The 13,971-nt window shown below is 40.2% G+C and overlaps 1 protein-coding gene across 2 annotated transcripts in view; it reads left to right on the top strand.

Moving 5' to 3' along the window:
• The first annotated feature begins 935 nt into the window (after nucleotides 1–935).
• VIRMA (vir like m6A methyltransferase associated) overlaps nucleotides 936–13,971 on the top strand; it is a 28,006-nt gene continuing 14,970 nt past the window's right edge. The window contains exons 1-13 of one of the 2 annotated variants that reach the window (XM_068396330.1): nucleotides 936–1,009; nucleotides 3,137–3,252; nucleotides 3,497–3,583; nucleotides 3,959–4,007; nucleotides 4,624–4,792; nucleotides 5,714–5,836; nucleotides 6,354–6,647; nucleotides 7,294–8,443; nucleotides 9,464–9,955; nucleotides 10,720–10,874; nucleotides 12,305–12,387; nucleotides 12,862–12,955; nucleotides 13,092–13,636. In XM_068396330.1, coding sequence (XP_068252431.1) covers nucleotides 947–1,009; nucleotides 3,137–3,252; nucleotides 3,497–3,583; nucleotides 3,959–4,007; nucleotides 4,624–4,792; nucleotides 5,714–5,836; nucleotides 6,354–6,647; nucleotides 7,294–8,443; nucleotides 9,464–9,955; nucleotides 10,720–10,874; nucleotides 12,305–12,387; nucleotides 12,862–12,955; nucleotides 13,092–13,636 — 3,420 coding nt within the window. In that variant the 5' untranslated portion in view covers nucleotides 936–946. Of the gene's footprint in view, nucleotides 1,010–3,136; nucleotides 3,253–3,496; nucleotides 3,584–3,958; nucleotides 4,008–4,623; nucleotides 4,793–5,713; nucleotides 5,837–6,353; nucleotides 6,648–7,290; nucleotides 8,444–9,463; nucleotides 9,956–10,719; nucleotides 10,875–12,304; nucleotides 12,388–12,861; nucleotides 12,956–13,091; nucleotides 13,637–13,971 lie in introns of both variants that reach the window. The other variant, XM_068396329.1, reaches the window with a different exon arrangement.

The raw sequence follows: 13,971 nt of genomic DNA, 5'->3' as shown, positions 1-13,971 counted from the left end.
TCAGAGATGTTACACATCCTTTTCTCGACTTCCTCTAAAGGCACATGGTGCAGTTTTGCTATTATAGACGTAGAGCTTGTACACAAAACTTGTGTAACCACACACCGCTTGTGTAAGATCAGTTCCACATCATTCCCCCGGCCACGGGCTGACTTGGGCTTCACGGCAACTTTGTTGCTGTTGCAGAAGGGGGCTGGACGCTAGAAAAGAGCATCGGGAGCTGCACAAAGGTTGCAAGGAATTGTTCTACACGTACTTGAGAGCAGCGAGTATTTCTTACGTCTTGAAAGCGTCAGATTTAAGCACGGAAAGGCCGGAATGGAAATTTCTCAAGCAGGACTGAATTTAGTCAGTGTTGAGCTGGAGCGAAAGCCTGTGAAACCACGCAGCAGCGAGGCTCGGAGCAGCCTGGAGCAGGGCACAGCCCAGCTCACGGCGATGCACACCCGATGGGTCTCTGGAGAGCAGGGGCGGCACCCCCCTGCTCACCAGCTCAACCTGCAGGCACGGGTGCCGCGGCAGACACCCCGCTCCCGCCGCCGGCCCGCGGCTCCCCCTCCGGCGGCAGCGGGCAGCCACCGCTGAGGGGAAAGCCCGCCCGGCCTCCCCGCTCTCCTTCGCCGAGCCTTTGCTCTGGTCCGGTGGCCCCGCACCTCTGCCGGGCCGGGGAGCAGCGGGGGGCAGCAGATCTGGGGCCTCGCCCGCCGGGAGCCGCCCGCAGCCGTCAGCCGCCGCCCGCACCGGCTCGGCTTCCCCTCACGGCGCTGACGGCGGGGGCTCCCGCGAGGGCGGGGCAACGGGCGGGGCCCGCCTCGCTCCGCCCCGCCTCGCCTCGCGCCGCAGCCCCGCCTCGCGCCGCAGCCCCGCACCTCCCCGCTCCCGGGGGCGGCTGCGGCCCGGAAGCGCTCGCGTCCGCCCGGAAGCCCTTCCCCTCGGCCGAGCCAAGATGGCGGTGGACACCGCGACCGAGCTGCTGTTTTTGGACACGTTCAAGCACCAGAGCGCGGAGGTAACGCGGCGGGGGGTGCTGGGGCCGCCGCTTCTCTCGTACCTCTTCTTCCTGGCTGCCGCTGGCGCCATCCTGCCTGCGCCGGAGCCTCCCCGGGCCGCAGCGGCTGCGGGGCACGGAGTGTTGCTGGGGCGAGCGGCGCTGGGGTAGGCCCCGGCAGTGGCCATCGCTTCAGCGGGTTGACCGAGCAGGAGGGAGCAGGCTCTGGCCAGGTGCCTGCCGAGGGTGGAACTCTGCTCTCTCTCCGCCTTGCCACTGAAGCCTTGCTCGGGCCGCGGCCCCGGGCCCCGCGGTGTGCCCAGCCCGCCGCTGTCGTGGCAAGCCGGGGGGCCGCGGGCAGGGGGCTGAGGGAGGGCTCGGCGGTGGGACAGGAGCGAGGATTTAGAGGTAATGAGGGGAGAAGGGGAGCTTTAACACAGAGGTTAAAACTGGTTGGAGGAGTCCATCAGGGAGGAAGTCAGGCAGAGAGCCGTACCCATCCACTTGACAGATATCAAATGCTTTTCTGTAGTTAATGAGGAGGATGAGTATTTGTGTGCACGTGAGGTGTTCTCTTAGATTTATGCAGCCTGTAGGCATCGTGAGCAAAAGGAATATTTCAAGCTTCCTTTAGCAGTGGGAGTTCATACAAATATTCCACTTTGAGGTTGTCGGGATCCTGAGCATCCTTGAAGCTGCTTGTGTTCCAGCAGGTTTGCCCAGGGCTCTGTGCTATTCAGGGTGAAAGAAGGGGACCATGAGGGGGTAAACATAAAGTGTAGCGTAACCTGAGAAAGATGCTGTGTTCATGGACAGGCATTGGGGAAAGAAAAATAAGTATTTTGAGCTGTTGCTGCAATTAAAACCAAATGGGAAGCTATTCTGGTGTCCTTTCTAGCTGCCAAGATCAGGGAGACCCACATGTATTTTTAATTCTATTGTTTAAGACAGTATTGGGCAGGAAACACTAGCTACTGCTGTTCCCCTGGGTAGGAAACACTAGCCACTCCTCTTCCTTTCCAGGACAGTATGTTCTCTTATTGAACGTTTTTAATTGTGTGTAATATTTTCTGGTGCTTTCATTCTTGCCAGAGACATTTTCCAAACCTGAACCATATTAAATTTTCATTAAAGAAAAAAGCAAAACATATTTTACATGTTGCAGGAAAGCCTTCTTTATGTTATACTAGTTTTTCAGCTAAATGGATCGTGAGTCTTGCCTTGGAACTTGCAGTTCTTGAAAAGTACTGCTGAGTTTTCTAATAATCATAGAATCATAGAATTGTTTTGGTTGGAAAGGACCTTTAAAATGATCGAGTCCAACTGTTAACCTAACACTGCCAAGTCCACCACTAAACTGTGTCCCGAAGCACTACATGTACACGTCTTTTACATACCTCCAGGGATGGTGATTCCACCACTTCCCTGGGCAGCCTGTTCCAATGTTTGATAACCCTTTCTGTGAAGAAATTTTTCCTGATATCCAATCTAAACCTCCCCTGGCGTAACTTGAGGCCTTTTCCTCTTGTCCTATCACTTGTTACTTGGGAGAAGAGACTTAACACCCTGCTCGCTACAACCTCCTTTCAGATAGTTGTAGAGACTGATAGGTCTCCCCTGAGCCTCCTTTTCTCCAGGCTAAACAACCCCAGTTCCCTCAGCTGCTACTCATAAGACTTGTTGTCCAGACCCTTCACCAGCTTCATTGCCCTTAAAATAAAATTATTTATTTGGCTTAGCTGTGCAGTTTAACATGTGTTGAGCAGTTCTGATGTAGCTATTTTTTATAATGTTTTGGAGGGAAAAGGGGATTGGACTTACTTGCCATCCTGATGATGTTGATGTGTGGCTGTCAGGGCATAATCCCGTATCATTTAAGCAGGAATTGTTCTGTCTTTGGGCAGTGCTGCTGGGGACGCAGCCTCCTCAGCTGCAGCCCTTCCTCCAGAAACCTGAGTCTCCCATGTGACATGTATACCTTTTTTAAAGGGAAAACCTCTAACAGTGCTTAACAGTGTTTATCATTTTACAGAATTGAATTTTGTAATTTTTAGGATTGCAACCTTAATTTGGTTAATAAACAATATGAGTACATTATGTTGTTTACATTTTATGTTTCTTAGACTTTCTTTATTCTTTGTTTTGTAGCAAAGTACCAATATAGATGTTGTTCGTTTTCCATGTGTGGTTTACATAAATGAAGTACGTGTCATTCCTCCAGGAGTGAGAGCTCACACAAGTTTGCCTGACAATAGGGCTTATGGGTAAGTGAAAGATATTACGTGTCTGATTCAGGAACAGCTTCATGTTATTTTTTTCTTGAACTTATATATCTTTATAGAACCTCCTACATAAAAGGGCAAAATGCATTTATATGCCTGCTGAACTTGTAATTATTTTGGGGAATTATTTAAACAGTATAATTTCAAGGCTTTTTTCCCCTGTTAGTCCTGCTTACTCTGATAACGAGCTCAACAGATTTAATTTTTACTTTTGTTCTGTTTCCAGAGAGACATCCCCACATACATTTCAACTGGACTTGTTTTTCAACAATGTCAGCAAGCCAAGTGCCCCTGTTTTTGATAGGCTGGGGAGGTAAGTGCTTTCAGGATTAGTGTGTGACTTCATTATCTACCTTTTCTTCCTGAGAATTTTTTAGTGCAGAAAATACACAATAGAAAATCTGTATCTGCCATGATTTTCATGTGTGGTCTGGTTTTTGCTAGTTTGTGTTCTTGCCCTTTTCCTGGAATCTGTGTGGGAAGACAGAGGTTCATGCTTAAAAGAAGACGACATTCTGTTATTTTTAAACTTACAGAGCCCATATATATCAATGAAAAGTATTTTGTAGAAATAAGTGATTTTTCACTCTTGTTTTTAAGAGTATGTGTTTATTCAGTGTTTTATTATTGGATCTGTAAACCTGATTTTTATTAATGGAAAAATAACTTTGTATATTTTATTTAACAGCCTTGAATATGATGAAAACACTTCAATTATTTTCAGACCCAATGCAAAGGTAATGCAATGTGATTTAAACCTCCTCTTTTTTGCATGTCTGTCATTTAGGTATAAATATGGTTGCGTGTGGTGCATTAGCACTGTGTAAAGCATTTACTGTTTAAGGTCTTATTCTAAAACCTGCCAGTAGTTCAGATACTCATTACTTTAGAGTCTGCATCTGTAATGGCATGAGTTGTAGAAGATTTGATTGCTTGACAATTCCTATCGAGATTACCAGCAGAACTATCCACTACTTATGTGCAAAGATGAATCAGAACGTTGTGGCTGCAGGCCACAGCTAAGCACATCGTTTTCAGTTCTGTTTGGGTTTATTTCATTCAGATCAGTGTTTGTGTGACCCACGATAATTTTTTTTTAATTAATAGGCTGTAGTAGATTAGGCAACGTATTGCAAGGAATTGAATGCTTTTAGAGAAAGACTATTTGTTGTAATTATTGATATATTTAAAGTTTCTTCAGTTTTCAAAATGTAGGGTAAAGAGATACTTTAATGTTTGGTTCTCCTTTCTTGCTTTTATGCAGATACTGATACGGTGATATTAAAATAAAATAACTTTTCTGAAGTTGTCTTGTGTTGTTTTTAAGTGCTTTTTCTTTATAAAAAAACCCAGGTCAACACAGATGGATTGGTTCTAAGAGGGTGGTACAACTGTCTGACTTTGGCAATATATGGCTCAGTTGACAGAGTAGTAAGTCATGAGAGAGAGTCACCTCCTCCACCCCCACCTCCACCACCACCTCCCCAGCAACAGCCTGGTTTGAAAAGAAACCCAAAACATGGTAAGTCTTGTGAGAAGCCATACATTTTTTTTTTAAAAAGTCAACATTATAGTATCCCATCTGAAAAAAAACCCCAATTCTTTCACATTTTAGATTTTGGTAGCTTTATTTTTCTAGCTTTATGTTATTGTCCTTTAGTTTAGTATTTTCTTTTAGGTTTATATTAAATGTTTTTAAGTAGCTTCTTGTCTAGTGCTTTTTTGAGAGTGGATTACTTGATCTATTGCTAATTACTTAGGATGGTCAAAATGCAGCTTAATTTGTGTGAACTCATTAAAATTTAGATGACTGAAATATCAAAAAAGTGATTAGAATAGTATTAAAATCATAACGAGAAAATTTCACAGTCATAATTAACTTTCCATTTGTGACTTGTATGTAAAGTACATTACAGAAGAATGTTTGCTTTGCAGTGGTGTTAGAATGGCCATGAATAGAATCCATGATCAAGTTTCTGCTTCAATTTTGGTTTTAGATTTAAAATTAGAACTGTCTTCAAGGTGCAGCTATTGGGCTGCAAAATTTGAATACTCTGTAGTAAAAGGCAGTTATAAACTGTAAAAAACAGTTGATTAAAATGTAGACTTTCTTTTTAAAGTAACTCAGATATTATTGGTGGAGTTACATTATTGCTAGTGTCAAAGCCAAAAATGGCAATTACCCATGTTAATTTTAACCCAGTACTATACTACAAAAAAAAAACCCAATAGTGTTAATAAGCTTGCTTATTGACGTAGTTATTGCTTACATCAAAAGTGAGTTCAGAAAACTGCCTCACATACTGCAGGTGCAGAATACAAATTAAATAACAGCTGGGAAATGATGTTCCCTAGTCAAAAGTAGCACTGAAAAGCTAAAATTTCCTGCTTCTATTCCTGTGATTCCATTAAATGCAAGTTCTTATTTTCACAATAAATATAGTTGATGGAGAGAAAGAAGACCAGTTCAATGGCAGCCCTCCAAGACCGCAACCTAGGGGACCAAGGACACCTCCAGGCCCTCCTCCTCCTGATGATGATGAGGATGAACCTATGCCAGTGTCAGGTAGAATGAGAAGAGACTGTGTTTTATCTGCTGCACATCACTGCTTAGTGGAGGCGGAATTCTGTGTTCCTGCCCGGTGTGAGGTTTCATGTCTGCACTTACACCTGCTGGACAGGTTCAGTTTTAGGAAAGGGATTTGAAAGAATTGTATCAATTTAAGAGTTAGTAGATTTGAGAATATCAGCTGTTGACCAATACACTGCTTGAACATGCTCATATTTTATATAAATGTTCTGTTGACTCTGGTATTAATTGTCCTTCTCCATCCCTCTGCAGCATCTGCCGAGTTCTCTGGTCTCCATATGGGTTAAAAGTGCCAAGAACTCTTTACATACTTCTTTATAGTCTTATTGAACTGAGTGATTGTTGCTTGTGTTCAGTCAAATCACCTGAAGATTTTCTTCAAGATGCTTTTTTTGTATCTCTACTATGCATAATGCAAAATTCTAAAACATATTATTGAGCATTGGATTTCAGAGAAGTGCTCTTATTTCTTAAACTTTGTATACATTTTTAGTGTCTGGGGAGAAAGAAGATGATGTGGACCATAGGGAGGATTACTTTGAGCCCATTTCTCCTGATCGAACATCCATTCATCAAGAAAGCCAGTATTCTGATGATGGAGAAGTGGAGGAAGATCAACCAGAAGAAGGAGAAGATGATGATGATGTGGATGTTGAGGACGAGGATGAGGAGGATGAGGATGATGATGATGAGCATACAGTAGAGAGTATTGCTGATGAAGAAGAGGAAGAAGAGGAGGAGGAAGATGAAGATGAAGAAGAGGGTGAAGAGGAGGAAGAAGGTGAAGGTAAGTGAAGTTGTAAAAAGTTAAGGAAAAAAAATCAGGTTTTTGAAATTTTGATGGCAGTACCGTTACGTTGACTAGGTGCGAAGAGAACTGGATCTTTTTCCCTTGGTCATTGCACCATTGCCCGCCTTATTTATGGTTCTCAAAAACAGTATTTTGCTGCGAAACATTTATTCCTTTATAGTAAATCTTCCTGTTACTTTCTATAAATAGAGGAAAATAGATACAGCTTTTATAGATGAGAATGAACGTTCGATCTTTTTGTCTGTTTTGTGTAGAAATGTAAGAAAGTGGTGAAAGAAACTATTTCTTAATTAAAATTTTAATTTCAGGCTAGAAGTTTTATGATAGGTACAATCATAGGAAGAAAATTGGACAATATTCTTGTAGTAATGTGAACCCTAGTTAAACTATTTGCTTTATACATTCTTTTAAATGCCTCTTATTACATAAAAAATCTATCGAGGCTGTCACATATCTGGAGAGAGAAAGCTTTCTGTATGTTAGTATATGATTGTTCTCTAACCAGTAATATTTGCATTAAATATATTATTACTTTTTTATTTTGAGCAGATTCTCAGCAGTTATGAACTGGTTTATCCATAATTGATTTTATTTCATAACTGAATGTTTTTCTTTTAAGGAGATGATGGATATGAGCAGATTTCAAGTGATGAAGATGGAATTGCTGATCTGGAACGTGAAACATTTAAGTATCCAAGCTTTGATATTGAATATACTCCTGAGGATCTGGCATCAGTGCCTCCTGTGACTTATGAACCTTTTGAAAGGGAGCTTGGACCTCTTTTATACTTCAGCTGCCCTTACAAGACTGTATTTGAAAATGAAGTTGGTAAAATAAAGGACCAAGACCCAGAAAAAGAAAATTCAGGGGCAGTGGAAGCCTCAGTTAAATTAACTGAACTGTTGGAATTGTATCAAGAGGAAAGGAGTGCAAAGTGGGTCACTGCATTAGAAGAAATTCCAAGTTTAATAGTAAAAGGATTGAGCTACCTGCAGGTGAAAGACACAAAGCAAGACTATATTACCCGGCTAGTAGACTGGACCCTGCAAGCTTTAAACCTTCAGGTAGCTCTCAAACAGCCCATTGCTTTGAATGTCCGACAACTCAAAGCTGGGACAAAACTGGTATCATCGTTAGGAGAGTGTGGGACTCAAGGAATAACAGCACTCTTGCAGGCAGGAGTTATTAATGTGTTATTTGAACTGTTGTTTGCAGATCATGTATCATCCTCCCTTAAACTTAATGCTTTTAAAGCTTTGGATAGTGTTATTAGTATGACTGAGGGAATGGAAATGTTTCTAAGGGGTGGCGTAGATGTACCTGAAAAAAGCGGCTACCAGAAACTCCTGGAACTCATACTATTAGACCAGACTGTGAGAGTAGTTACTGCTGGTTCTGCAATTCTTCAGAAATGTCACTTCTATGAGATTCTGTCAGATATTAAAAAGGTGGTTGATCAGTTGCAAGAGAATACTCCTTCTCTTGCTAATCACACAGAGCCAGAACAAGACCAGGACTTGGCAGGGCTTGAAAGAACAAACCAAGAATATGAGAATGATGTGGAGGTTCCTATGGATATGGATCATCTTTTGGAATCTTCTAATATAAGCGAAGGAGAGATGGAAAAACTTGTTAGTCTACTTGAAGAAATCTTCCATTTGATGGAAACTGCTCCTCATACAATGATTCAGCCGCCTGTGAAATCTTTCCCAACCATGGCACGCATTACAGGCCCTCCGGAAAGGGATGATCCTTACCCTGTCCTGTTTAGGTATGGCAGTTACAATTTCACTTTCTTGAGTGCATTTCCTCCAGCTTGATATTTTGCAGGGGTGAGCTTGTTGACAAACACTTTTCTAGATGTTTCACTTTGTACTTTATTGGAGGATTCTAGATTGTGCTTATGAAGTCTGAGAGAGTTTGATAGTTAATGTACCTGTTACTTTGTTGGCTTTCAATCAACCTAGCATGCATATAACAAGTAAACCTGTTATTACTGGTATCATGCTAGCACTTCAGTCACATTCATTGATCCTGACCAGTTGTGCTAGGTGCTATACCGGTGCATATTTGAATATTGTTATAGATCTGGAGTGTGTTCCCTTTGTCATCTTGGAACACGTTTATGTGTATAGGTAAAACAAGTCTGGAATACTTCTGTCTATATGCTGAGGTGACAAGATAGAAGCCAGCGCTGGTTAGAAGTCATGCAGTTGTGTCAGCATAGCTCGCTGTTTCACAGCACAGGCAGAGGATTTGAGGCCTGCTTGCCTTCAGCTGTGTAAAGGATCCCATGGGTTATTTCTCTGATAGCAAATTTCTGTCTAGAAAGTATTTCTCTAAATGCTATCAGGTTTCCTTGATAGTAGCGGTGTAGATCGCGGCTGAATGTAAGTATATACAAACAGTCTTCAAATCACCTCTTAGGTATGCTATAATGATTGATTTCTCAGCACATTTAAAACATTTAATGCAGCATTAATGATGATTCAGATATAGCAAATTTAATAAAAGATACAGTGTTATTTTGTTTGTAGATAAGGTGAGGGTTTTTTTTTTTTTGGGAAATGAGTACTTTATATTTAGGGGATTTGTTTTCTGTAAATATTATAGCAATTATGTTTTGTATGATTAAAATTTTGTGCTCCTTCATAATTAGTTATTATTTCTCGTAGTCCACAGAACAATAAGTACTCAAGCTAGGAGGCATGTGATTTTACATAATGTTATTATGTAGTGTTGACAGATGATTGTTGTATTACTGATTCTTTTCCTGGATGTTTTTTTTCAGGTACCTTCATAGTCACCACTTCTTGGAATGCATTACGTTGCTACTGTCTATTCCAGTGACAGGTGCACATCCAGGTGTACTTCAAGCTATACGAGATATATTGCGTTTCCTGGCACAGTCGCAGAAGGGTCTTCTTTTCTTTATTTCTGAGTACGAAGCAACAAACTTGTTGATTAGAGCACTTTGCCAGTTTTCTGATCCGGATCAAGAGGAAGGTCTCCAGTCCGATGGTGCCAATGAGGATACTTTTGCCCTGTGGCTCCTGCATTCGACACAGACGTTACAGTGCATTTCAGAATTATTCTGCCACTTCCAGCGGTGCACAGCCAGTGAGGAGACTGACCATTCAGATCTGCTAGGAACACTTCACAACCTTTACTTGATTACCTTTAACCCTGTGGGAAGATCTGCTGTGGCTCATGTATTCAATCTGGAGAAAAATCTCCAAAGTCTTATTACTTTAATGGAGTACTATTCCAAAGAAGCTTTAGGGTAATTTAAACATTTATTTATTTTCTTAAGGTGTTTACATTGAAAAAGTATCTATCTTTTGTCAATAATTCAGTAAATCTAAAATACTTCTTTCTTTTATATCATGATATTTTTGTTTAAAAATAACTTTAAGGTAAAATAATATAGTAGAAAATCAGGCCTGTCATTTATGATCAAGTACAATACCCAGAATCTGTGTAGGTCATCCACAAAGGTGTTGTGATGTAGGTCAGACTTTTGGATATGTGAAAAAATCAGTATGTAGGCAGTTTTCATTCAAGTATAAAATTCGACTGAAATGAGCAAAAGATTTGACTGGGGAAATGACACTGGACCTTTTCTGGTGTGGGACTCTCTCAGTTCTGTAAGTCTTATAACTGTTAAAAACAGTCATCATTTTCTCTGGACGGACAGTTTTACTATAGGTAGCAGCGCTTTTAAAGCAAGATTTGTGAAAACTGACAAAGTTATGGAAAAATTTGTTTGCTACTTGACTCCAGTCAGTTCTTTCAGCTCTCATCTTTTGTGGATACTGAAATACACATGAAGTAAATGTAAAAGAAAGCTTTCAGTTTTCAAAAACCATAGGAGAACTTTTTTTGGGGGTTGGGTTTTTTTTTGTTGTTTGTTTATAATTATATGGGGCAAACCTTGGTGGAGGTAAAAGTTTTGTAGGTAGATTTTTAGGGGTCAGAGAATGAAAATCTAACGAATACCCAGCTGCATTCGTTGAGATCTAAAGAAAATCCTTCTTGGTGTTTCAGAGACTCAAAGTCTAAGAAGTCAGTTGCTTATAATTATGCCTGCATCCTTGTTTTGCTGGTGGTTCAATCTTCCAGTGATGTCCAGATGCTGGAACAGCACTCGGCGCCTTTGCTGAAGCTTTGCAAGGCAGACGAAAATAACACCAAATTGCAAGGTACAGTATGTGTCATTGTCAACTGAATTGTTTGAATGTATAGAAAAAACCTTTTATGTGGGGGTAATCGGTGCTTCATGATCATCTGGTTTGGTTAATGTATATAATGAAATTCCTTTTCCAGCTGCATCTGATTAGTTGATTCACTGCCATAATGTGTATTTTTTTTTCTGTTAACGAGAGTTAAATACGAAATTCTTTATAGTCAAATTATTTTTCAAGTAATATTAACTACCATGAATTTTGGATAATTGCGGGAAGTCTGAAATTATTCCTGTGTTGAAAATAGAGCAAATTTTAGTGAAAATAGACTAAACTAGTCAGCAAGCTGACTGTTACTTTTGTTGTTTCTTTTAGTGATGTAGCCTTATAGGGTCTGTGCATACTAATAAATAATCCTGGAACTTTTTTTGGCGCCTAGGCCAAGTGGCGTGGAATGGTCCATGTTACCCTGTTACTAAATCTTTTGAACTCCAAACTGTCTCAGGGTGTTCCCTGGCTCGTGTTGACTCACGGATGAGGCCCAGGACATTTGGAATGGAGCTGATGGGGGAAAAAGCCTGCTGAGGACTGTTCTGACGATTGAACATTGAATCTCTGATGTCCAGAGTTGTGCTCTGCACTGCTTAACTAACTCATCTAGACATACCAATAATTTCTTCCAAAACTGAAATGCACTGAAAGAAATCAGAATTCTTCAAAGTTTTAGTTTAATTCCCTCCTCTGCCATGCTTTTATTTCTTTTCTCATCACCCGATCATCAGTTTCATGAGCAGTGGGGCTAGTTTATTAAACCAAATCATGAAATCAGTCTGAGAATAGTTGTCAGTTCATATCCAGTCGACCTTTGAATCTTCACGTTCTTTTAAATATTTTCGGGAACAATGGGTTTTAAAACTTTAAATCCCCTGTCCCAAAACATTGGGACTTTCAGGTTATCCTGGACTGAGAGAGAAACTGTTAATCTATAAGGACTTCCAGAGAGAATATGCGTTACTGGTGCAGAGATTGGCTCCATTTGGGCATTTAATAGGAGTTTTTGTTCAGTTTGTAATAACCTGTTATGTACATTAAGGGGAACGTGCTTTGGTCCTTGCTCTTGATGGCTTTTTTTTTTTTTAGCTGACAGTGAAACCCTTAGTGTTTTGTATAAAATATGTTTAATTACAAATAATAAGATGAAAATTATTTGAGTGTTCAGGTTGACTTCGCCTGCATTTTGTCCATGTATGTGAGGTGTATTGCCTTTTCTCAAGTGTTATTTGTGTTGATGCTTTTCAGCTGGCTATAGCTGCAATGTATGCCTCACAAAGTTCACACAAATTTATACCTGATGTATAAATTAAGTACATTTTTATTGCAAACATTTTATGTTCATAAATGCACTTACAAGTTACTCAATTAACTCTAAGTCTTTTTTTTCCCCCCAGAGCTCAGCAAGTGGCTTGAACCTTTGAAAAATCTTAGATTTGAAATTAACTGTATTCCAAATCTCATTGAATATATCAAACAGGTTAGTAAAATACAGATAGATGCTATCTTTTAGTCGTACTCTATAAGCGTAGACCTTTTTTGTAGTTTGTTATTTTATCTTAGGTATGTACTAACATATGGTATTTAAAATTAAATACTTTTATCCAAAATAGGTGTTTTTATTAAAGCTTATGATCTAGGCCAGTTCTTGCTCTCAGTTATATTTATTGAAACAAAATCTAAGGTAACTATGTGATGCAGAGATCCAACTATTTAAATCTTTTAGCTTACCATAAAACCACAATGCAAACGTTGACCTTCCTTTTTTTGCTTCTGTCGTATTTGTGACTGCTTTCCAAAAGGTGGAATAATTGCGCTTAAATTTTGCGGAATACTTACAGTAACTAAATACAGAATTTGAATACTAAGCTAGTGATATACTCGTCGTAAAGTCCTTCCTTGTAATATGGTGTGGGTTTTTTTGTTTGTTTGGTTTTTTTGTTTGTTTTTAAAGAACATTGACAGTTTGATGACCCCAGATGGAGTTGGCCTTCCTACTGCACTTCGTGTTCTTTGTCATGTTGCATGTCCACCGCCTCTGGTAGAAGGTATGGTTGATGCATTTGTACTGCTTAACATAGAAATCTTGGTTTTCTGAGTCTTCTACTTAATCATGTCTCAAGTGTAACTGTGGTTACTCAAGAGAACTTAGACATACAGAAATGTTATTTCTTTTCCATGCAGGTCAACAGAAAGACCTTAAATGGAATCTTGCAGTTATTCAGCTCTTTTCTTCTGAGGGAATGGACACCTTCATTCGGGTATTGCAGAAGCTGAACAGCATACTTATCCAGCCTTGGCGACTCCATGTCAACATGGGCACCACGCTTCACAGAGTTACTACTATTTCTATGGCCCGCTGTACACTTACTCTACTTAAAACAATGCTGACAGAACTGCTGAGGGGTGGATCTTTTGAATTCAAAGACATGCGTGTTCCATCAGCGCTTGTTTCTTTACACATGCTCCTGTGTTCTATTCCTCTCTCAGGCCGCTTAGATAGTGATGAACAAAAAATTCAGAATGACATTGTTGATATCTTACTGACTTTTACACAAGGTGTTAATGAAAAACTTACCATTTCGGAAGAAACTTTGGCGAACAATACTTGGTCTTTAATGCTGAAGGAAGTTCTCTCTTCAATTCTGAGAATTCCTGAAGGCTTTTTCTCTGGACTTATACTGCTTTCAGAATTGTTGCCTCTTCCACTGCCCATGCAGACGACTCAGGTATAATTTAGCTTTATTTAGTTTTTGAAGAATTGTAATTATGTATAACCCTTAGACCATTTTCGTAGTTGTGGAAAAAACAGATATGTGAAAGGATAAATTAAAGTTTCTGTAAAGCGTTTGTGTTCATATAGATTCTTTGAAGATACATCTTTTTCATCAGAAACAAAATTGTTCTCATTTGGAGCATCTTTTAAAATTAGTGGTCATATGTTCTTTTGTCCCTTGTGAAATTATCTAGACTCCCATTCTATTAAATCATTGGCTATGAAGGCTTTGGATTTAACCCTGAATGCCAAACTCTCGGTATATTAAGGCTCTCCTTTCTTTTGGCA

This window comes from Nyctibius grandis, chromosome 3 (genome assembly GCF_013368605.1).
Source record: "Nyctibius grandis isolate bNycGra1 chromosome 3, bNycGra1.pri, whole genome shotgun sequence".
Classification (NCBI taxonomy): Eukaryota; Metazoa; Chordata; class Aves; order Nyctibiiformes; family Nyctibiidae; genus Nyctibius; species Nyctibius grandis.
This window is presented reverse-complemented; position numbering and strand designations above follow the sequence as displayed.